At 46.3% G+C, this 25,190-nt stretch overlaps 2 protein-coding genes across 9 annotated transcripts in view; one reads left to right on the top strand and one right to left on the bottom strand.

Moving 5' to 3' along the window:
* URB1 (URB1 ribosome biogenesis homolog) overlaps positions 1-25,190 on the bottom strand; it is a 91,690-nt gene that overhangs the window by 65,570 nt on the left and 930 nt on the right. Inside the window, exons 1-3 of one of the 2 annotated variants that reach the window (XM_025985123.2) lie at positions 4,905-5,173; positions 1,993-2,132; positions 633-784 (exon numbers count right to left, since the gene is read on the bottom strand). In XM_025985123.2, coding sequence (XP_025840908.2) covers positions 633-784; positions 1,993-2,132; positions 4,905-5,046 — 434 coding nt within the window. In that variant the 5' untranslated portion in view covers positions 5,047-5,173. Of the gene's footprint in view, positions 1-632; positions 785-1,992; positions 2,133-4,904; positions 5,174-25,190 lie in introns of those variants that run through there. The other variant, XM_072740844.1, reaches the window with a different exon arrangement.
* The window catches only part of EVA1C (eva-1 homolog C), an 80,550-nt gene continuing 80,050 nt past the window's right edge, over positions 24,691-25,190 (top strand). For 3 of the 7 annotated variants that reach the window (XM_072740848.1, XM_072740847.1, XM_072740850.1), the window contains exon 1: positions 24,691-25,045. In XM_072740848.1, coding sequence (XP_072596949.1) covers positions 24,886-25,045 — 160 coding nt within the window. In that variant the 5' untranslated portion in view covers positions 24,691-24,885. Of the gene's footprint in view, positions 25,100-25,190 lie in introns of all 7 variants that reach the window. The other 4 variants (XM_072740846.1, XM_072740845.1, XM_072740849.1 and 1 more) reach the window with 2 other exon arrangements.

The raw sequence follows: 25,190 nt of genomic DNA, 5'->3' as shown, positions 1-25,190 counted from the left end.
CTTCTGTCCACAAGCAAACGGACACAAAGTGACAGCAGATGGGCAGTGGTGAAACAAGGCCTCCCTGAGATGCCACTTCTGCACTACAACGTCCTGAAGTGGAGAGGCAGGGAGTGTGTGACCAGCATGAAGAGCCACTGGGGCAGAAGGATGGGCAATGGCAAGAATGCCTACAAGGTGGATCCCTGGGTGGTGCAGCGGTTTGGCGCCTGCCTTTGGCCCAGGGCGCAATCCTGGAGACCCGGGATCGAGTCCCACGTCAGGCTCCCGGTGCGTGGAGCCTGCTTCTCCCTCTGCCTGTGTCTCTGCCTCTGTGTGTGTGTGTGTGTGTGTGTGTGTGTGTGTGACTATCATAAATAAATAAAATAAAATTAAAAAAATTAAAAAAAAAAAAAGAATGCCTACAAGGTTCCCACGACAACAAGAAGAATAGCAGGGCAGGAGTGAGATGGACACACAGAGGAGTCAGCGACAGTGAGGGGCTGGTCAGCAGGAAATGAAGGGGCAGAGCCACAGCCGTGATGGCCTCAGAGCCTGCTCAGCTCCGCTAGTGGAAGGAAGGTCAAGTGCACTCAGGGAGAGATGAATGTAGACCACGTCATGAGTAGTCTTGCCACATATGGGCAACTTACCTGTAGCCCGAGGCATACAGGGACTCACAGATGAGCTTCATGTGGTTATTTATTAGCTTTTTCATGATGTTGGTCCCTACAACATGAAAATGGGAAAGATCGCTCGCAGTCCGCAACAGTATGGCCTCCAAAACTTGAAATATTAACAGCATCTGCAAAGAAATGAAATGCCTATGCATCAGCTCATTTGGGTTTTTCTTTTCCCCCCTCCGTACATATGCTTCTCATTTTAGCCAGTTACTTTAAAACCTCCAACAGGGACGCCTGATGGCTCCATGGTTGAGCATCTTGCCTTTGCCTCAAGGTGTGATCCCAGAGTCCTGGGATCAAGTCCCTTATCAGGTTCCTTGCATGGATCCTGCTTCTCCCTCTGCCTGTGTCTCTCATGAATGAAAAAAAAATCTTTAAAAACAAAACTTCCAACAGATCCTGGGCCAAAGGCAGGAAGGTGACAGCCTAGCAGGTAGCAGATCCCCGGCTCTAAAATTAGTCTCACTTTCATAGTCCAGCCAAAGAGAGAACTGCTTGCTTATAGTTCCACAAAATGAGATAAAGAGAGAAATCTTGACCAGGCCTCACTGCGGATATTTGGGTCTTATAGCAATAACCCTGAGCTTTCAACAGGTTCATAAATATTCCAAATTTTGAACCTGTTTGGAACCAGAAAACCAGGGAACTCAGTATCTGTCTGCAACCATGACATGTGGTTTTTACCTACTTCCTTTCTGTTAAAACAAACCATGTTAAGGCGGTACCTGGCAAGCTCAGTCAGTAGATCATGTGACTCTTGACCTTGGGATTGTAAGTTTGAGCCTCACGCTGGGTGCAGAGATTACTTAAAAACAAACCATATCATAACCAAGTATATTTATTTATTTATTTATTTATTTTACCAAGTATATTTAGATTAAGAATCTATGACCCTTCCTTCTGTGTATCATTCACTAATATGAGGTTAGCACTTTCCACTAAAATGCTTTGATAAGTCATGATGCAAAACTGAATATATTCCTACAGCAAAAAAAAAAAAAAAAAAAAAAAAAAAAGTATCATCTTCTACAGAAAGCTGGTAGTGTCCTAGAATTTTTTTTTTTTAAGATTTTATTTATTTATTCATGAGAAACAGAGAGAGAGAGGGAGGCTGAAGGAGAAGCCAGGTTCCTGTGGAGTAGGGAACCCAATGTGGGACTCGATTCCAGGACCCTGGGATCACCTGAGCCGGAGGCAGACACTTAACCAGCTAAGCGACCCAGGAATCCCGTCTTGGAGATTTCTATCATATTTTCGCTCCATCAAGCTTAACACAATAGTGGCATGAACTTTTTCTCCTCTTCAGCAAGCCAGGTAAGGAATAACGTACTTCACTTTCAGGTCGCTTCTCCCCATTCAGGAGTTGGAAGATCTCTGCACACTCAACAGAAATTTTTATGTACCCTTCCACAACATCATACACGTCTTCTCGAGGTAACTTCTTGGCAGCAGCGACAAACGCTTCTAAGGCTGAAATATAGTAATGTTCAAAGGTTAACAGGGACTACCTCTTAGCAACAATCACAAGCCACCACTGTGACAAGAGGCAGATTTCTGGCATCCAGGGGACCGGAACCACCACTTACTGAGAACGAGAACACAACAGCAATGTAGACACAGGGATATCAAGGATTCTGACACAGTCTTTTCTCTATCTCCAGGGAGGGTACGGGCAACAGCATGCAAAGGACCTGCTTTAAAGCCCAACCCATCTTGTGGCGGTGATCTACCTGATGCTGCCATCGATCTACCCTTGGGCACCCTCTGGGTCCTGACCAATCTAACCCTGAAGCCCTACCCCTGCCCCACAAATGGGGTAAAATCAGAGAATGGATAAAGAGAAGGTGGTATATCTCTATCTGTGAATAGGTCTGTATACAATGGAATATTATTTGGCCTGAAAAGAAAGGGAAATCCTGCCTTTAACATCCTTTGAGGGCACTGAGCAAGAGAAGTCAGAGAAAGACAAATACTGTATGTTCTACTTATGTGAGGAAACTAAAGAGCCACACTCATAGAGAAAGAGAGCAGAATGGTGTTTGCCATGGGATAGGGGGTGGGAGAAATGGGGAGATGTTGGTCAAAGTGTACAAACTTCCAGCTATATGATTAGGAAGTTCTGGGTGCCTGGCTGGCTCAGTAGGAAGAGTATGTGACTTTTCATCTGGGGGTCGTGAATTTGGGGCCCACGTTGGGAGTAGAGTTTCCTTAAAAAATAGTAAGATGAGTAAGTTCTGGGGATCAAATGTACAGCATGGTGACTATAATTAACAGTAGTATATTATATGCTCAAAAGTTATTCAGAGCGTAGATCTTCAGTGCTATCACACATAAAAATGGTAATTATGTGAGGGGATGGAAGTGTTAACCAAGCTGGTCATCATCCACTGTACACCTTAAACTTACATCAGTTACGTCAATAATATCTCGATAAAGCTGGAAAAAAAAACCCCGAAAACCTTTCCTAATACCTGGATGAAAGCGAAACCTTACATCTGTCAATTCCACTTCCCTGATCTTTCCATCAGGAGATCTCATCACAGGAAGTTATGAGAACATATTAACAGGGAGAGAGAATCCAAGATAAAGACCAGATTCAAACACAAATTCAATTCAGCCTCATACAAAGGATTTACCGATCACCCTCTGACTTCAGCCCTGCCACATCTTCCAACTATTTCTTCTGCACCCGCCTATCAACCTGAGTTTCCTTGGGAAACCTGTTCAAATGCAGCACCTGAATGCCATGGAGCTCTCTGAGCAAAATCATGAATATGTACATGAATGACAATCTTTTAAATAATTAAGCATGATCTTTCTTCTGCCACGAACATTCCTGTCCCTGTTTCGACCTCATCCTACAACTCCATGAAAAGCCACTTATGCTGGGGAGACTTCTCTGATCTTCCAGATTAGGTCTGAGGCCTGGGGACATCAGGTACCTCTCCTTTGAAGGACTGGTACGTAGAACTCTCCGTATGTGATTTTATTGATTGTTATCTGCCTTCCCCACTTCATTATTTGTATGTTCCATAATGAGCAGCGCCCATGTCGGTTTTACTCGCCATTTTTTCCCTAGCAAATAACAGCCACTAGTAAATAATGAACAAGTGAATGAATGAATGAATGAATTCATGTGTAATTGTATAATGTGTATACATTTGTATACATTTGTATAATGTATAATTGTATTCATGTATAATTGTATAATTCTATGCTAAAGGACCTATCATCTTTATAACACTGGCTGGCAGCTGCAGGGATCAAATGTTTACAAACAAAATTTAGGGACACGTGGGTGGCTTAGTGGTTGAGCATCTGCCTTCAGCCCAGGGCGTGATCCTGGAGTCCCGGGATCGAGTCCCACGTCGGGCTCCCTGCATGGAGCCTGCTTCTCCCTCTGCCTGTGTCTCTGCCTCTCTCTCTCTCTCTCTGTGTCTCTCATGAATAAATAAAATCTTAAAAAAAAAAAAAGATTGTTTAAAAAAAAAACTTACAGAAAAGAAATGATTAATTGGAGATATTCTGGCCGTCAACTTTATAATCCCTTTAGCCCAGGGACACTGTTTTGAGACAGCACCAGTGTCTCCACATAGCAGCGGATTCAATTGCGGGTTTTTTTTTTTCCCCCATCACCTACATACTTCCTCATGGATTACAAGCAGCTGTGAAGAAGGGTGATCGATCACGCTTTTCAGAAAGTGAAATTACAGAATCTGCTCCATCTTAGTCACTAGTCCAAACCTGGCCAAACCCGGTCCTTGTGGGGCTTCATGAGGTGGCTTAGGACATGTCATCGGATCAGCCTGAGTGTTTGGAGGCTCAAAGCTCCTGAAAACAGCGCTGACAGCCACAGAGAAGCAGCAAACCTTCTCACTGAGCAGCCCCCGAGCGGGCTCACAGCTGGGACTCGGCAAGTAGGTAAGTGTCGTCTGCTGCGTGAAGCGGTGGAGCCCGTATCTGCCTCCCTGACCTTTGCAACCAAGAGGCTTTGGAGCGTGCGGAGGGATGCCGCCCGGCCAAGGGAGGCGTGCAGTCGCGTGGGACGGTCACCACGCAGCAAGGGGGCCCTCCGCCGTCGAGCAGCCGGGCCTCAGTTTCCCGTCCGCACACCGGAAGGCCCGGCTCGGTGGCTCAGACGGGGAACGGCTGCACAGAGGAGAGCCGGGCCCGGCGCAGGGCCGCGGCCGGACCCCGCCCCGCTGGCACGTGCTCTCCGTCCCCGGCGGGCCCCGCACTCACCCGGCTCCGCGCCCTGCGGCTCCCGCAGCTGAGCCTTGAAGCGCACGCCCGTGAGCTCTTCGGAGCGGGCCCGCTTGGCTGCGCCCGCGCGGGGAGCCGCGCCGTCCTGGCCGCCCGGGGCCTTCCTCTTGGGGACTCCCATGATCGAGAGCGCGGGGGCGCGCGGGGACCCTCGGACCCGGGGTCGCCACAAAAGGATGCCCGGCAAGCGGCGGAGCACCCCGGCTCGCCCCGGTGCCACACGTGCGCCGGAAGGGGCGGGGCCGGCGGAAGGGGCGGGGCCTCCGGAAAAAGGCCGACGTCAGGGGCCGAAGCAGACGTAAGGGGCGTGGCCTAGAGGCGGGGCGGGGCTTCTTAGGGGGCGTGGCCTTTGAGGGGCGGGGCCTGAGGGAGGGCGGGAGACCGGGGAGGTGGTCCAGGGAAGAAGGCGAGGCTGCATCCGTGCGCACCCCCGAGTTTTTCCCAGTCTCCCGCGTCCTCGCTGGCTCGCCCGCTTCTTAGGAGGAGCGGACACCTCCCGGCAATCCCCACCCGGCCGCGGTGAGGAGGAGCCCACGGGGCCCCGCCTCCCGCCCCCGGCGGCCCTCCGGAGGCTTCCCGGCAGGTGCATTCCCCGAGGGCGCGAGTTTCGGGGTGTGGCGGCTGCACACTCACAGTTCTTGACCTGAGGGCTCCCTGACGCTGCGGATAACAGAACTTGCTGGACAAGCACTGGGATTCGATGCTTTCTTGGCTTTTTTGTGGCCCTGCAGGTTGGCGGGGCTGGGGGGCAGCCCCCGGCTAAATGCCAGGTGGCCTTGGGCGGGAGGTCTTACCCCACCCCACCCCCGCGCACCTGGGCCGAGGGTCGTGCGGGCGCCCCTAACGCTGGCTCCAGTTTCTGTCACAGCCCACACCAGACGGCGTGTCGCCCCGCACTGGCCTCCGTCCGTCCCATTCTTCCCCAAACTGATGGGAGGACGTGAACCCTTCCGGCCAAGCAGGTGCGAAGAGACGTTAACTTCTGCAAAACCCTTCATTCGTGGGCAGAGCAGCAACTTCCACGTCTAAGTTCCCGTTCTTGAAATCGAGTTGGCAGAGCCAGCCCTACGCAGTCTGGGGGCTGCCCTGAGCTGAGAAAGGATGCATTGCTTGGGCTCAGGGCGTGATCCTGGAGTCCTGGGATGGAGTCCCACATCAGGCTCCCTGCATGGAGCCTGCTTCTCCCTCTGCCTGTGTCTTTAACTCTCTCTCTCTCTCTGTGTCTCTCCTGAGTAAATAAAATCTTTAAAAAGAGAAAGAAAAACTACTCTGGTGGGGGAGGGGACAAGGGCAGGGAGTACTGTGTTTTGTAAGATGTCAATGACTTGAAAGCAGCATTAAATGCTTTGCAATAAGATAGAGATTTAAATAAGTAAAAACAGACCGTCCCATTTCTTAATACGACTTCATCAATACTTGGTTATGATTGGTATGTGTTCAAATAAATGATGAGCCAGCTCATTAAATGGGTAATTCCGTGATTCCTGGAATTCTCTGTGAGGTTGTCTCCTACTCTGAGATAATACTGCCCTGTGTTCCATAAACAGATGTGTGATGAGCATCCATGGTTGTGACCTTCTGTGGCCTGTTGGGATCTAGAGTCTCTAACAGAAAAAGCCCAGGGTGTTGACCCTGAACTGACTCAGACCTGGCAAGACTATGGTACTGGTGGAAATGCTTATGTTAGAGGCAGACTCCCTCTGTCTTAAGAGATTTGAACTGATGCAGCAGTATTAAGAGATAAGGATATACCCAAAATTCAAGCTGTAAATGACAACATTCCCATTAGTAAAGACAGAGACTTAATTCTGACTCATTGTCCACACTGGTTCTCTCCTATAGTTAATTGTCAACCACCAACTTTGTTTGCAACCAGGGTGGACCAAAGGGCAGCAGGGAAAGGTAGGAAACAATCAAAATCCCTGTATCCAGTTGCTGCCTGTATGACCTTGGACAAACTATCATCTCTCTTTACAAAGACTTAGGGAGGATGAGGGAACTTGCCAGTATTACCCAGCTAATAAGTGTTGGAGCCACTCATCCAATTTATCCTAACCCCAGTTACTATCTTCAGTTTAAAAACAAAACAGGTTATCCCAGCCTTATCCAGAGACATACCTGTTGAGGCATGGCTCAGAAGCATGGATGAATGCTTCAGACTCAACCTGATCCCACAAATCATTGATGCCAGTAGGCTAACCCCACTTGTTCAGTTATCAGGCTTACCAAACAACTTCCAGGTAGTGACATGGCTTTCTATATTAAAGGCCTGCATGAAGAGAAAGGGCTATATTTGCTCCAGAGAACATTCTATATTGACGATAAATACAACTCTATTCTCATGGCATCCTAAACTGGTATCCATTTGGGGGTCTTTGCAATTGCTGTTTCCTCTGAAACTCTACCAGGATTTCACATGACTCATACTTTGATTTCATGTGGGCTCTTCCTATCCATCTTTCCCCTTCTCCTCCTCCTCTATTTTCCTTTATTGCCTTTAATATCTACTGGTGATATTAGATATTCATCTTGTTTGTCAAACTTCTTTATTAAAATGTTCACTCTGTAATGGCACAGGACAAAGTTCCATGCTTCATTCTTACTACCTAGAACAGATTTGGTACATCACAAGGCTCAATAAATAGTTGTTGAATAGGTAAATGTCTTAGTTAATGTCAGTCTATTATAAAAGGTTGTCTTTTGGATCAAAATGCCTCAGGATGCAGGTTTTTGAGTCTATAAGCCTGTGAACTGGCTTCTGGACTGTGGCAGAATTAGCCAAGGGAAATGTTCAAACTCTAATAGCCAACCAATTCATCTCTAGTCACCACACTTTTTATTCACCCCTGTTAAGTGTGTGTGTTTAAATAGAGGTTTAAATGAATATGTCTATTCATTTAAGACTTATTTAAGAGTCTTAAGACTCATACAGACAGCAACTGGATACAGACTCATTTAAGACCCCTATTTCAGTCTTATAAGTTTAAAGATTTTATTTATGTATTCATGAGAGACACACAGAGAGAGGTAGAGCATCCCAGGATCCCGGGATCACGACCTGATGCTCAACCACTGAGCCACCCAGATGCCCCTCAATCTTATGTTTAATTTCAAGTTCTGGAAAGGGGTAAAAAGAGAAACTGAATCAGAGCCCATATAAAGTTAGTATTAAAGCATGTTTATTGCAGTCACTCAGAAGGCAAGAGGTATACATTGCAGTAGAGAAGAAAAAGTTATCAAAATGGTTTACCCTGTGTTATTTCATCTGGATAAAAACTTGTTAATGCAGTCACATAGAGAGGAGAGATACAAGTGTTTATCTCTGTTTATCTCTTTGGTGATGGATGTTTTAGTGTGGCCTTTACCAAGATCAAGACAGTTCCATCATTGGTTTGTTTAGCAGTGAGCAAAATGAAGTATTCTTTCAAAGTCCTTATGAATTCAGGTGAAGGACATGGTGTCCGTAAGCTAGAAAAGATAAGTAAACCTACAGTTTCTCAATTCAAGTCAACAAAGCACCAATAGCCACCAATATTTGCTATATGCATTGCATTATACAACTGGCTATAATAGATTCAAAAACGTGTAGCACAGTATACCTACCCACAAGGGACTTACAGTAATCACTGAGAATATGACACACCTGACAGGTTCAACAGCAATAAAGAATTTAGCCAAGAACCCAAGGTGATATGTTATAGGGCCTTGTGATAAATACAAATGAATGATTTGACAAATAGTCACATCACATTAGCATGATCCAAGTTAGAGCACTGTGAGCTTCTTACAAAAATGACAGTAAAGCAGAGAAGAAAACAGAAGCATGAAACTTGCCTTCTTTTCCTCTCTGAGGCAAAATTGAAGAAAAGTAGAAAACGTTGCCCTCTTGTCCAATATGGAATAAGTGAGCTGTAAGCGTGAAGACAGTCTTTATAAGAGTTCTGACATAGATGAAGTTTGTGTTTTGAATCTCTCAAGTCCAGTCTCTGCTCACTCATCACCCTCCACACCTGCATGCACACATCCTTGCCGCCCCTATCTTCCCGAAGCCCCAGCTGGAGCAGCTCTCCCAGAGCTCATCTCCCTGCAAAACTCCCCTCCAGAAGGATTCATTTTTGTGGTTCCCTCCCTTTGTTAGTTCTCCTTCTTCTCCATCCTTCCTCCATAACTTGTTCCCTTACAAAAGTATTTCTAGCCAGCCACCAGAAAATAGAGAACTCTGATCAATTCACCATTAGATGTTGGAGAATAATAGCAGTTTGTAGCCAACCTGTGAAAATATTTTTATACTTTAAAAGAGGACACTTGGAGATCACCACCCCTAAAATGAATTTCTAGTAATTGTGACATTGCATGGGAATGGGAATGGGGCTGGTGGAAAATAAAGAGGTCATGGATTGGGACAAGAGGAGTCTTTGAACATTGTGCGTGAATCTGCCTGTGAATTCCAGCCATTATCCCATGTCACATTTTATAAATGGGGAGCATGAATCAATTTTAAAAAATATACCTCCAAGTCCATTCAGGAAGTATGCACTGATCCTGCTAGGATAATGCATACAAGAGCCATGTCCTCCATAAATATGTGTTATGTTGGTGACTAGGATCTTAGGCCAGACCACTCAAAGCACTAGGTTATTGAATTGACAGCCCTATTTTTTGAACAGCAAAAGGTAGCAAAATCCATACCCAGTTTTGATAGTAAAATATCAAATGATACATTTCAAAGATATAATAGAGACCAGTCTATCATCTTATCATTGTGCAGAAATGGGAGAAAATTTAGAAAATTTGAGTAACAATGCATTTAAATTGATAGCAATAGAACTTTACATCTAGAGAGAATACATATTCTTTTGAAATAATAGGAAAGTCATAAAAATTGACCACATTTAGGCCAAAAAAGGAGGCCCCAATAAATTTTAAAAAATCAACATTTGCAGACCATGCTCTCTGACCACCAAGCTATAAAATTGAATCTTAATAGTAAGAGGATAGGTTTTAGGGGCACCTGGGTGGCTCAGTGGTTGAGTGTCTGCCCTTGGCTGAGGGCATGATCCCAGGGTCCTGGGATCGAGTCTTATATTGGGTTCCCTGTGGGGAGCCTGCTTCTCCCTCTGCCTATGTCTCTACCTCTCTCTGTGTGTCTCTCATGAATAAATAAACAAAATCTTTAAAAAAAATAGGAGGGTAGGTTTTTTAAAATTCCATAAGGCTGGGGGTTGGGGGGAATCTTCTACTAAATTAATCTTTGGAAAGCATACAGGAAATTATGAATGATTTGGAATGCAGCAAAAGGAACACTTTATATAGCAAAATCTATGGGGCAACACTAGGAGGAAAATTTAGAGCTTAAAATACTTTTATCAGAAATCAAGAAAGGTTGAAAACAAATGAGCTAATAGTACATGTTCCAAATCAAGAAACTGGAAAAAAGTACAACAGAAATAACCCAAAGAAGTAAGAAGGGAAAAGAAGCAAAGACAAGGAAGGAAATTGACTACAAAGAGAATGAGGAAACAACAGTAATGACAACTAAAGACCATCAGAAACCAAAAGCTGTTTGTTCTTGTTTTTTAGATTAAGTAAACGAATCTGTGGCAGGATTTTAAATAATAAAGAATATTATGAACAACTATTCTCAAAAACTTTCAAAACTAAAATAAACATATATATTTCTGGAAAAGGGCAAAAAGACCAAAATTGGCACAAAGGGCATCAGAAAATTGGAATAGAACAGTGATCATTACATAAAATGACGTGTTAATCAAACTTTTCCCAAGATACAGATTATTTTTCATGGTGAAGGCTAGTAATCTTTTAGGAAACAGATAATCTCTATCTTACTCAGTTTATTCCATGAAAGATGTAGGAAAGAAAACATCCTAATATCTTGTATGAGGCTAATAGAACTTAAATACAAAACTAGCTAGGTATAATATAAAGTAAGAAAGTGATGGGCTTATTTCACTTATGGACATAAATATGTGTAAATTAAATATTAGCTAACCTGAACCAACACTGTACTTAAAAAACAAGAAATACAAGGTTTAATATCATGTCTATGTCACTCACCACAGTAATGGATTAAAGCAGAAAAACCAATTATTATCTCAATAGATGGAAAAAGACATTTGAGGAGGTGCGTGGGTGCCTCAGTTGGTTAGGTGCTTGCCTTCAAGCTCAGGTCATGAACCTGGGGTCCGGGGATCCAGTCCTGCATGGAGCCCTTTGCTCAGTGAGGATTCTGCTTCTCCCTCTCCCTCTGTTCCGCAACCCCCCGAACTTGTGTTCTCTCTCTCTCTCAAATAAATAAACAAATAAAATCTTTAGAAAGGCATTTGAAAAAATCTTTACGATTTTTAAAACTCACGTAAAACTAGGAATAGAAAAAACTTCCTAAACTTGATAAAGACTGTATGTACCTGCATCAGACACCATATGTAATGGAAAAACTGTAGATGCATTTGAATTGTGAATGAGAACAATAGAAAAGACAGGGATGCTCACTATCTGTGCTCCTATCTATTCATACAGGTCTTGAGTAATGAGATGAGTCAAGACAAAAAAAATATGAAAGAATTAAAAGAGATAAAACTGTCATCTACTTAGAAAATTCAACAGAAACACAAACTAGAGTTGCACAAGATTGTCAGATGTGAGATCAAATCACCAAGTCAGTGTCATCACCTCTACTTTAGCAAGAGCTAATTTAAAAATATAGTAAATAAATCACTAAACTCTACCTATGAAACTAATAATACACTATATGATAATTGATTGAACTTAAATGAAAAATAAATTAAGATACATAAAAATGCCCCTTTATCAAAAAAAGATAGTAGAAAACAAGACACATTCACAAAGAGGGAGAAAACCAGAACTAAAAAATATTGCACAATATGGTTAAGGAGAACATTTTTAAAGAGATCTGACTTAATAAAGGGACATATTATGTTTGTAGAATGTCTTCATGTTGTCATTCTGTTAACTCTTCCTAAATCAACCTATATCACCACTGCCATTTCAATCAAAATTAAGACACTCAAAAAAATCATCATAACTTTGTAGGAAAAAAAAAAAAGGTCTATGAATGATTCAGTCAACAAGAATAATGGGGTCTTCCTTATCATGCATGAAGACATAGACAAGGTTTTAATAATCAAATTATACTGGTAATGGTAAAAGACTAGATAAATAGCCCAGTGAAACAGAATACAAACTCAAAATCAGACCCATTTTATGGAAGTATGGGTTAAAGACTCCAAAATTGTTTTTCATGTATCCTGGGTTGAACAAAATCCAATCGATGGATTGGGGATGATGCGGACCAGGCTTCTCACTGTTGGAGAGGAAAGTTACATAAAACCAAGACGGTTGGGGCAGAGTGAACCCTGTGGGACTGGATTAGCATTAGAGAAGCCAGTATGGTCTCATGTTTAGCTTAATATAAACTTAATATAAAGTAGCTTAATATAAACTAAGATGGGTAGATACAGACATAAGTGTGCACATGTTTTCTACCTGGGTTAGTACATATGCATTCATTTTTTAGTTCTGTTCACTGATGGGGCTTAAAAGTAGTGACACTCCAGTAGTAATTAGCACACCCAGTGCCCAGATCTTGTTTTTTAATATCATTATCGAGTAAAAGGAACCACAACTCCTTGCAAAAATGGCTGATTCTAAGGCTGGGACAGAGCACACATAAAATGAGCCTGGAGCATCTTGTAGTACCATAAAGCACAAAACTCTGGAGAAAAAAAAATAGGGAGGAGGAATATGTCAAAGGGGTATAGGGGACCAACCTGAAATAATTCTTGATGTAACAGTCTGAAGGACAAAATAATGAACATTGTATTCAATGATCATCTACCGTACAAAATAAATATATAAGTAAGTCTATACTGATATAAAAAATGATTGCACAAATAAACAGGAGAAAATCTCCCTTACAAAGTAAGTTTCCTTACAAATCTTTCTTACAAAAGTAATCCAAATAATATACGTAGATATTCCCTGCTCCAAGAAATGGAGCTTAATTCACACACACACACACACACACACACACACACACACACACACACCAGTGTAGACTTAGTAACTTCCAAAGATTAGATTAGGAAAGAAGAAAACTGGTGAATTATAGTGAAGAAACATGGCCAACACTACCTTAGCTGAATGGTCAAGGTTAACATCAGTGGTGATAAGTTCCATTGTTATCATGTACCTTTGATGTGATAGGATGAGAAGGACATCACCTCTGTAGTATCCTTCCCCAAATCCATAACCCCAGCCCGGTCACATGAGAGATGCCAGACAAACCTAAATCGAAGGACAGTAAAAAATACATCATGTATACTCTTTAAAACTGTCAAGGTCATGAAAAACAAGGAAAGACTTGGAAACTGTCACAAATCAAATGAGCCCAGGGAGACAGGACAACACAATGCTCTGTGATACCCTGGACTGGATCCTGGAACAGAAAAAGGACCCCAGGGGAAAACCTGGTGAACTGCAAATAAAATCTGGGCTTTACTTAATAGCAGTGAACCAATGAAGTTTCTTAGTTTTAATAAATTACCATGTAAGCATGAAAGGTACAGAAATTAGAGGAAACTGGGTGAGGGTGTACAGAATCCCTCACTTTTTTACTTTTCTGTAAATCTGGAATATTCCAACATAAAAGTTTATTTGATACAAAGATCTATGCATATATAGCAACTTGATGTACAGTAAACATGGCACCCCCTTTTTTTTGATGGATTTGCCATCAGAGCAGGTGTCATGAAAACCACTGCTACATCTAGGTCAAATGGGAAAGGAAAGATTCACATCAACATTGTTGTCACTGGACATGTAGATTCAGGCAAGTGCGCCACTACTGGCCATCTGATCTACATGTGAGGTAGGATGGACAAAAGAATCACTGAAGAGGGGGGATCCCTGGGTGGCTCAGGGGTTTGGCGCCTGCCTTTGGCCCAGGGCGCGATCCTGGAGTCCCGGGATCGAGTCCCGCGTCGGGCTCCCGGCATGGAGCCTGCTTCTCCCTCCTCCTGTGTCTCTGCCTCTCTCTCTATCTCTATCATAAATAAATAAATCTTTAAAAAAAAAAAAGAATCACTGAAGAATTAAAGAGGAGGCTGCTGAGATGGGGAAGGGGCCCTTCAAGGATGCCTGGGGTTTGGATACTCTGAGATCTGAACATAAGTTAGTGTCACCATCGATATCTCCCCATGAAAACTGGACACCAGCAAGTATTATACAACCAGCATTGATACTCCAGGACACAGAAACTTTATCAAAAACATGATCACAGCACATCTCAATCTGACTGTACTATCTTGATTGTTGCAGCTGGTGTTGGTGAATTGGAAGCAGCTATCTCCAAGAATGGGCAGACCCATGAGCATACCCTCTGGCTTACATGCTGGGCATGAAACAACTAATTATCGATATTAACCAGATGAATTTCTTCAGCCAGAAAAGGTTTGTGGAAATCATTAAGGAAGTCAACACCTAAGTTTTAAAAAGTTGGCTACAACCCTGACACAGTAGCATCTGTGCCAATTACTGGAATGGTGACAATGTGCTGGAGCCAAGTGCTAACATGCCTTGGTTCAAGGGATGGAAAGTCCCCCATAAAGATGGCAATACCAGTGGAACCATGCTACCTGAGATTCTGCATGGCATCTGCCACAACTCATCGAACTGGCAAGCCCTTTCATCTGCCCCTCCAGGATGTCTACCATATTAGAGGTATTGGTACCTTTCCTGTGGACCCAGGGGAGTCTGGTGTTCTCAAACGTGGCATGGTGGCAACTTTGCTCCAGCCAACATTATAATTGAAGTCAAGTGTGTTGAAATGCACTATGAAACTGAGAGAATCTCTTCCTGGGGACAATGTGGACTTAATGCCAAGAACGTGTCTATCAAAAATGTTCATCATGGTAACCTGTCTGGTGACAGCAAAAATGACCCACTAATGGAAGCAGGTGATTACATGGCTCCAGTGATTATCTCAGACTACCTAGGCCTCATCAGTGCTGGCTATGCACCTGTGCATATTGTCACATAGCTCACACTGCTTACTGAGCTGAAGGAGATTGATTGTTGTTCAAGGAAGAAGCTTGAGGATGGCTCCAAATTCTTGAAATCTGGTGATACAGTGATGCAGCCATTGCTGATATGGTCGCTGACAAACCCATGTGTGTAGACAGCTTCTCTGACTATCCTCCTCTGGGTTATTTTGGTGTTCCTGACATGAGACAGAGTTGATGTGGGTGTCATCAAAGCAGTGCCCAAGAAAGCTACTGGAGCTGGTAAGGTCATCAAGTCTGCCCAGAACACGCAGAAGGCTAAATGAATATTATCCTGAATACCTGCTACCCCTGTCTTCATCAGTGGTGGAAGACTGGTTTCCAAACTGTTTGTCTCAATTAGCCATTTAGATTTCTTTAAAGATTTTATTTATTTGAGAGAGAGAAAGCACAAGCAGGGGAGGGGCAGAAGGACTCCCCACTGAGCAGGGGAGCCCAATACAGGGCTTGATCCCAGGACCCTGAGATCATGACCTGAGCTGAAGACAGATCCCCAACCAACTGAGTCACCCAGGCACCCTTAGCCACTTAAATTTAATAGTAAAAGGCCCCTTAGTGATAATAATATGTCATAAAATCTCCAAAAGGAAGCGAGAATGTTTTATAGAACATTTGTGGGGGGGGGGGGGCGGCAGGGGATGAAGTAGAGGGAGAGAGTTTTAAGTAGTTTTTATTTTTATTTTTTTTAAGTAGTTTTTAGAACCAGTACTTTTTAATGGAAACAACTGTACCAAAAATCTGTCTCAGAATTGTCCTTAACACCACTACACTTAAAAATGGTTAAAATGGTAAATTTTATGTTACGGATATTTGACAATAAAAAATTATTTTAGAAATTTGTGGGCTCCTATCACCATTACGAAGACATAAATTGAGATTCTCACCTACAGAGGGTGCCACTGACAGTTCCTAGTGGCATTTCCTTGCCTGGTGTGCAGGAGTTGGACCTTCTGAAACTCCAGGTATCTCCCTTCCCCAAAGCCTGTGCAATAGTCCTGGGTCTCTCAGTCAATCTCTCACCTTCCTGAGGCTTTGGCTGAAGGGTGTTTACTGTTGTTGACCAATGGGAAGCCGACTGGGCATATACATGACCATCCTCTTTTCTTCTTTAGAGGAGAGACGAAGTCACTAGAAGGGGTAGTGCCATGCATACATACAATGGAATGTTATTCAGCCTTGAACAAGAAGGTCTTTCTCTTGGGAATGAACTTAAAAAAAAAAAGGGCAGCCCAGATGGCTCAGTGGCTTAGCGCTGCGTTCGGCCCAGGGCCTGATGGTGGGGACCTGGGATCTAGTCCCACATCAGGTTCCCTACATGGAGCCTGCTTCTCCCTCTACCTGGATCTTTGCCCCTCTCTCTCTCTCTCTCTCTCTCTCTCTCATGAATAAATAAATAAAATCTTAAAAAAAAACAAAATTTAAAAAAATTTGGTACATATTCATAACGGCATTATTCACAATATCCAAGAGGTGGAAGCAACCAAGTGTCCAGCGACAGGTGACCGGGCAAACAAAATGTGATCTAGCCATACAATGGAATATTATTCAACATCAGAAAGGAGGGACATTCTGACACTTGCTACAACATGGATGAATCTTAAGGACGTTATGCTACATGAGATAAGCCAGTCCCAAAAGGACAGATACTGTATGATTCCACTTATATGAGCATCTAAAGTAGTTAAACTCATAAAAACAGAAAGTAGAATAGTGGTTGTCAGGCCCTGGGAAGAGAGAGGAGAATGGGAAGCTAGTGTTTAGTGGGTACAGAGTTTTGGTTTTGCAAAATGAAAAAGGTCTGGAGGTGTCTAGTGGTGATGCTTGCACAGCAAAGTGAATGTACTTAATGCCACTGAACTATCCACTTAAAAATGGTCAAGATGTTAAATTTTATGTTATGTGCATCTTACGACAACAAAAGTAATTTATATCTGTATGTACCTACGCATATTTCTATATCTGGAGCATCAGGCCTTTGAGGATTTGAAGAGCTGGCATCAGATTTGGCTGCTGCCATTTTGGAAGAAAGTTCTTTCGGGTCCCAAGAACTCAGGTATATCACACAGGATTGGGGGGCCAGGGACGTTTCTGGGCGGAGGAAGAGGGTGATGGGATGAGCCAGGCCCGAGGAGACTGACAGTGGACCAGAGGTGGGAAGAGAAAGGGGATATTCAAAAACCAGGACTGGGGAGAGTGTCCTAACCAGTTCACAGGAAAAGGAAAACAAAATTCCACCAGGAGGCCAGGACCACTGTCCTTGACATGAACACTTTGGAAACTACTCTCTTCGCTACCTAAGGAGGGAAAGTGTATTTAATCACAAAGACATTCCCAAGGGGACATCTGGGTGGCTCAGTGGTTGAGCATCTGCCTTCAGCTCAGGTCCTGATCCCAGGATCCAGGATCCAGGATCGAGTCCCACATTGGACTCCCTGTGAGGAGCCTGCTTCTCTCTCTGCCCATGTCTCTGCCTCTCTGTCTCTGTGTCTCTCATGAATAAATAAATAAATCTTAAAAAAAAAAGACATTCCCAGGGGTTCAGATGGAAGTCAAACACTGTCTTATGCTCAGTAAATAATAATATTAATATGCTCAATAATAATAATATTGGGTATATTCATTAATATAAATAAAATATGGTTATATTTATTATCATTGCTACCATCTATGAGGATTCTACTCTAATCTTTCAGTTATATTAGCTCTAAACGGCACCACCATCCACACACAAGTGTCCACAGCGGCCAAGCTGAGATTCGAACCTCTGTGCCTGAGCTCTGACCACAGAACCCATACAATTAACCATTGCCTACACTGTGCCGGCCTGCAGGACAAGCTTGGTTTTTCAGAGCTACGTGTGCTTCTTTCCCACATACTACATCCATCAGCTTCCTTCCATCAGCACACATTCCTTTCTGATGGCAGAGAGCTGGGTAAGAAGGGTGCCTGGCCCCCAACAGGGAAGGGAAGCAAGGACAAGAGGGTGGAGAGGAAGTTAGGGGTCCTCTGGAGTAGACGAGGGTGTCTCTCCGGCCGACTCGGTTTTCTGCAGTATCTGCAGAAGGCAGTAGGGAGCAACCTTAGAGCTTCCATGGGAACTCAACACCTTCTAGTCTTGAGAGGGACTCGTCTACTCTCTCTCAGAAACTGAGTTCTGAAAACCGCTTTGAATACTTGGGAATTTTTACACTGAAATCTCCCATGGATCAGAATTTACTCATTCGCAGTGCTCTAAGAACTCCCAGGAGTTTGCTTGCATTGCATTCTTCTTTTAGAAAGGGAAAAATATGGTTGACATAGAAACAAACTGATAGCATGTACAAAAATGAATGAAATTATGAATTTAAGGGAACATCAGGGAATGTCAAGGAATCACACAGATTTAGCCCAATTTCCTGAAACCTTATGTTTAATTTAAATAGGTTATGGGCTTTTAGAGCCAAAATAGACTGTAAAGCCCAAACTTTTCATTTTGCAGATGTGGAAAATGGGGGCAGAGAGGTCAAATGCCCCTGTGTGACAGAGTAGACACTATTGTGCCTGATGCCTTTGACCTTGGATGGACTGCCATAGACACATCAGTTGGCATATCCTTAAAGGCCACCTTCTGTAGGCTTCTGGGCCAAACATACCCACACAACCCTCCTAGTGCCCCCCCCCCCCAAACCTCCAGTCCTCAGCGAGCAGGCTCTTTGCTATTGATGTGCCTCTTTGGTGCCAGCTCTATAAACAAACCACCATTTGTTGCTTTCTAAAAATAAGCCTTTTTAGCTCTGGACAACATTCGGCCTCAGTCTCCTGAGCTGAAAGGTTGGTTTCTTTGAGGCTGACAAATGGTGGCTTCTGTCTTCTGAGAACGGCTGTAGCCTGTCTTTGTTGAAAGCGCAGAGCTTTACCTTTGGTGGCACAGAAGAAAGGGGTGAGGTGCAGCGCTGGGGTCTGAGCACGCAACAGACTCCAATGTAGGCAGGCTTCCGTGGGGAAGGAAGTAGCCAGGGTGTCAGACAAGGAGGAAAAGAGGAATGTCACTTAGAGCTGAAAGAAGGGACAGGATTGCTTCCAAAGAAGAAAAAAGGCATGGAATTTATAATATCCTGCAAAGGATGCCTCTGACACAGAGCGAATGTGGCAGGTACAGGGGCACTTCTCACACTCGTGTGCAAAGAGGGCCAAGAGCACCCAATGGTGCCATCACCTAAGAAGGGACACTTTTACTCCGTATCGGCCTCCATCCCCAATTTCTGTCTTTGCCATTTAAGAAAGCTTCAGATGTTGCCACAGATGATCTGTGTGAGTTTGTGTCATAGGTTTCCACATCTGAGACAAAGAGTTAGCGGTAGCACCACGGCCAGCTTCACGGGCATGTGACCTGTGCAGTCGCTCACGGCCACATGCTCAAAGAGCCCACGCTTGGTTTAAATGCTTTGCTGCTGTTATCTCGAAATTCTTAATTATTATTACTTTTTAAAAGATTTTATTTGTTTATTCATAAGAGACACACAGAGAGAGGCAGAGACATAGGCGGAGGGAGAAGCAGGCTCCCTGAAGGGAGTCCGACTGTGGGACTCGATCCCGGGACTCCGGGATCACGCCCTGAATCAAAGATCAGATGCTCAACCACTGAGCCACCCAGGTGCCCCAATTCTTAATTATTTTTGAACAAGAACCCCAAGTTTTCATTTTGCACTAGGCCAGTGAATTGTGCAGCTGGTGCTGGTTAGCCCCTATCTCAAAGGGTTGCTGAGAGTGGTGACACTTTAGGAGCTGTAGTGTTTGGCTCATCCTCACCAGACTGTACCTGCTTCAATTCCATTCCCTGCAGTCGTGCCGAGTAACCAAGTGGCTATAACGGGTTGTGATTTTTAAAATTCCATCACAGGAGAAAGAGTTCGGGGGGGGGGGGGGGAACTGTCTTGGTGGGAAAGGTCATTTCTCTTCATGCCCCACGTTGATTTTACAAGAGTTTCCCTCTCTTTGGAGTGTGTGCTTTCCTCTTAGTTCCCCACCCTAAGAGTTTTTATGGTGGCTCAAAGTTGAGGCATTCAACTATATAATATTTAGAGAGAGGGAAATGGGGGCTAGGCAGTAACTGCTTTCCATTTGGTTGGGGCACAAAGGGACTTGGAAGTGTGGAATCCAGAGAGGAAGATAAATGGAATTCTTTAATTTTCTTGCAAGATGCCAAATATTTTAAAAAGATTTTATTTATTTATTCATGAGACACACAGAGAGAGGCAGAGACATAGGCAGAGAGAGAAGCAGGCTCCTCACAGGGAGTCCGATGTGGGTCTTGATCCCGGGTCCTGGGATCACCACCTGAGACAAAGGCAGATAGATGCTCAGATAGAGAGAAAGAAAGAAAGAAAGAAAGAAAGAAAGAAAGAAAGAAAAAAAGAAAGAAAGAAGAAAGAACGACAGACCAGCATGTGTGAAATCCAAAAGGAGCATGGTTCCATAGAAGAATGGAGAAAAGTCTGCAGTGAACAGGACAGAAATCAAAGGGCATGAGCCATCCAGGTGTCCCAAGATGCAAAAATTCTTAAAGAGATCAGATTAGGACTAAAATGTGGCTTCACAGCAAGTAGCGGAGGGGCAAAGAGGAGGGCAGCTGAGAGTTGTCCTTTGGGTTCCTCTCCCCTGTGTCCCACAACAGCCTGGCCACCCAGCACCGTCCATCCTCCCCAGTGCCCATCCAGTTTGACCACTTGCCCCTTCTCTCTGGACCAGCAAAGCCCCAGCTCAAAGCACAGCCATAGCCTCCTGGCTACGCTCCCCCCCACCCCCCGCCCCGTCATCTTCTTGGACCTACTCAGATGTTGTTATTGTTTGATTAAGAAAAAATCAGCTTTATAGAGATATAATTCACCTACCACACAACCGACCCACTTAAAGTACAGTTTGATGGGTTTTGGAATACTACGTTATTAATTTTGTGAAGTTGTAAAAACCTATAGCATTTGCCATTTTAAGTGTACAATTCAGTGGTGTTAATTAGATTCATGATGCCGTGCAACCCTCACCACTATTTCCAGAACTTTTTCATTACCCCAAACAACAGCTCTGTACCCATTAAGCAAGATCCTTCATTCCCTTGGGACACCTGGGTGGCTCAGTGGTTGAGCATCTGCCTTTGACTCGGGTTGTGATCCCAGGGTCCTGGGATCGAGTCCTGAATCGGGCTCCCTCCAGGGATCCTGCTTCTCCCTCTGCCTATGTCTCTGCCTCTCTCTGTGTCTCTCATGAATAAACAAATTAAAAAAAAAATCCTTCATTCTCTCTTCCTCTAGCTCCTAGTAACCTCTAATCCACTTTTTGTCTCTATGTGCCTTTTCTAGATACTTCACATGAGTGGAATCATACAATGTTTATCATCTTGTGCCTGGCTTATTTCACCCAGCATAATGTTTTCAAGACTCATCCATGTTGTAGCATGTATCAGAAATCATTCCTTTTTATGAGTGAATACAAGTCCGCATTTAGTTCATCCACTCATCTGAGGATGACTACTTGGACTGTTTCCACCTTGGGGCTATTGTGAATAATGCTTCAGTGAATATTGGCTTCCAAGGACCAGTTTGAGTCTCTGCCTTCACTTCTTTTGGGTATAAAAAAATCCTTGGACTCACCTTTGACCCCTCCAGTCCAGTGACACTCAGCAGCCAGACCAATCCTTTACCAACATACAGATGATCATTTCACTCATCTGCTACCAATCTTTTGGTGGCTTAAGATAAAGAAGGGAAAGCTCACAAGGTCTCAGGGTAAAGATGGAAGTGCTGAGCACAGTGCTCTCTGTATCCCTGAGCTCTGGCTGACAACTTCACATCACCAAGCCTTGCCCTTTGATTTCTGTCCTGTTCACTGCAGACTGTTCTCCATTCTTCTATGGAACCATGCTCCTTTTGGATTTCACACATGCTGGTCTTTCTTTCTTTCTTTCTTTTTCTTCTTTCTTTTCTTTCTTTCTTTCTTTCTTTCTTTCTTTCTTTCTTTCTCTCTCTCTCTCTCTCTCTTTCTTAATTTTAAGTAGGCTCCAACACAGGGCTTGAATTTACGACCATGAGATTGAGCCCCGAGCTGAGATCAAGAGTCAGATGCTTAACCCACTGAGCCACCCAGGCACCCCCCTGATCCCTTTTTCTAAAATGTTCACCCTCCCAAACACCTAGCTTTGGCTAGTTTTTGCTTGGTAAACTGTTTCCATCTTTCCTATCCATCTTACCTTTAAAACAAAACACAGGAACAGACCACCAAACTGGAAAGAGACTCATACACCCAGAGCACAAATGAGCGGTGGCCAGAAGGGAGGAGGCTGAGGGGATGAGAGAAGTCGGTGAGGAGGATTAAGAAGTACAAACTTCCAGTTATAAAAGAAATCCGTCATGGAGATGAAAAGGACAGCATAGGGAATAGAGTCAATAATACTGCAACAACAAATGGTGACAGATGGTGGCTACACTTAATTGTGGCCAGCATATTGTAATATAAAGAACTGTCCCATCACTATGTTGTTCCCCTGAAACTGATAAAACATGGTATGTCAACTAGACTCCAATAAAATAATTTTTTTTGATTTAAAAAGTCCCTGACACCTCCTTCCCTTCCACTCGGCTACCCAACACTTTGGCTCCGCGGTCCCTTTTAGTTTATGATTCTCCAGTCACTGTCTTCCTGTCTGTGATAATGACTAATATTGACCGAGCATTTACCAGCTCCAGGCCCTGTCCTACCCACGTCGCCTGTATCAACTAATTAAAGTGTCACAAGCCTGAGATTTTACAGAGAAGGAAACCAGGGGAGTGCACAGTTAGCAATGGAGCCCACACTGGCATGTGGAAGCCAGCTTATGACTATACTACAGGACAGTAGAGACTGCCCCCAGTCCTGTGGGAGCAAGGCCCCTTTCCTGTCCCAGCCCCTGCACCCCCCGCAGCCCCAAGCACACACCAGTTCATACCTAAACCACATGGGATGAGGGGCCTGATATTTGAGCAAACGTTACTTACTTACTGGCTCCTAAGTGCTAGCCATCCTTACCTACCTTCCCAATCTCAGTTTCCCCGACCTAAAAAGCGCACACTAATATGTCCAAAAGTTATTGAAAAGGTTGAGGCCTAGCTTTAAGATCAAAAAAATATATATATTAATAATCTCCACAGCCCACACAGGGCTTGAGCTCACAACCTGGAGACCCGAGAGTCGCGTGCTCTAACCACTGAGCCAGCCAGGCGCTGGGAGGAGGTTGAGTATTTTTAATGTAGATATTAAAATTCATCGCGTCTGGGGTTTGGCCTTTGCCACCCCCACCCACAGACAGGGAGGAAGGCGCCAGAAATACCAGCAGCTCCGCGCTTGCCCCTGCTGGAGCACCAAGTCCGGCGGGCCCCTGGGTCCTCGCGGCGCACCTGTACGGGGGTCCCACAGGTAAGTCGGCGCGTCTGGGTGTCCCATCCCCAAGCCAGTGCAGTAGGGAGCCGGCTGGGGCAGTGCGCCTGGTCCCGCCCTTGGGCCTCATTATCTACGTTTCCGCGTCAGGCCCGCCGAGAACTTGGCAGGGCCTCCCCGCGGTGTTCGGGAACACTTTGTGCCCAGCGCCCTCCGGCCCGGCCCTCCGCCCCTCCGCCCCTCCGCCCCTCCGCCCCTCCGCCCCTCCGCCCCTCCGCCCCTCCGCCCCTCCGGCCCGCCCCTCCGCCCCTCCGCCCCTCCGCCCCTCCGCCCCGCCCCGCCGGGACGCTCGCGGGGTCCGCGGGGGCCCCCCGGTTCCCGCACCCCGCGCGCTCCCACGCACTTGCCCGCTGCAGCCCCGAGCCCGCAGGCCCGGCCTGGGTCCCACCGCGCGTAATCGAGAGGTTCAGAAAGATGCGGTGGCCCATTTTAAAACAAAAGCCCGATTATTAGCGCTCGGTGCCGCTTATGCCCGGCCGGTGTCAGATCCTCGGAGCGAGCGCAGCCGACAACCAACCAGTACGCAAAGGAAGCGTAGTGGGCGCAAGAGGAAAAGAAACCGGCCGGCTGTGGTCTGAAACCGTCTGACCCGCTTTGCACCCCCCCTACGGTCCTCCCCCCACCCCGCGTCTCCTCGAACCCTTTCTGATTCCCGTCCTGGCCGCGTGGGCTTGGGCAGAGCGCGGGGGCCTCAGTCTCCCCCTCCGCGCAATGGGGATAACTGTGCGTGCTTGGTGATTCTGCAAGGAGGCGCGCCGCGGGGTCGCAGGGACGTGGGTGCTGGGGTCCCACACCTCCAGGTCGCCACCTCCCCGCGGCCCCTGCCGCGGCCCCGCCCCGGGAGCGCCTGGGCTCCGCGCGCGGCGCTGGCTGCAAAGTGCGTCACGGGCACCGGCCGCGCTCCTCCCGCGGCCAGGGCGAGGCTGGCACGCGGCCAGCGCGGGCCGGGCCGGGCCGGGCCGGGGGCGGGGGGTGCCGGGCGGTCTCCGGGGCGGGGACCCAGGCGTGGAAGGCGCTCCAGAGGCGCGGCCCTCGGTGCGCTGTTGGGGGCGCCCTCCGCGCGGGCAGCTCGCCAGGGACCGGCCTCCGCAGCCGCCCGGCGCGCGAAGGCTGCACTTTCCCTTCGCCCCCCCCCCCCCCGTTTCCTCCCGCGGGGCGGCAGCGGAGATCTCCTCTCGGGGGGGGGTGTGGGGGGGAAACTACGCGGATCCTTCCCGGGGCTCCTCGCCCCGCCCCACTTCTCCGCCCCCTGCCCTCCGCTGGGGAGCCGGCGCTGGCCTGCGCCGGGGAGAGGCTCCGCAGCCTGAGCCGGGAGGTGCAGGGTCCCGCCTCGCCCCGCCATGTGACGCCGCCCCCCGCCCAGGGACCCCCGTCGCGCCCCCGGCCCGCGCCCGCGCAGGGGTGCGCCGGGCACCATGCTTCTGCCTGGACACGCGCGCCCGCCGCCCGCGCCGCAGCCCGCGCAGCATCCCGGCCTCCGCCGGCAGGTAGAGCCTCCGGGGCAGCTCCTGCGCCTCTTCTACTGCACCGTCCTGGTCTGCTCCAAGGAGATCGCGGCGCTCACGGACTTCTCCGGTAAGGAGCGCCCTCCCTCGCCCTGCGCCCCCCGGCGCCGCGGTGCGCGCCCAGGTGAGCCCTGGGCCGGGGGCAGCCGCCCGCGCGGGGGGCAGGGGGGGCGCGGCCGGGTTGGGTGAAGTCGAGGCGCGCTCAGAGCCAGTGT

Source organism: Vulpes vulpes, chromosome 15, assembly GCF_048418805.1.
Source record: "Vulpes vulpes isolate BD-2025 chromosome 15, VulVul3, whole genome shotgun sequence".
Lineage (NCBI taxonomy): Eukaryota > Metazoa > Chordata > Mammalia > Carnivora > Canidae > Vulpes > Vulpes vulpes.
This window is presented reverse-complemented; position numbering and strand designations above follow the sequence as displayed.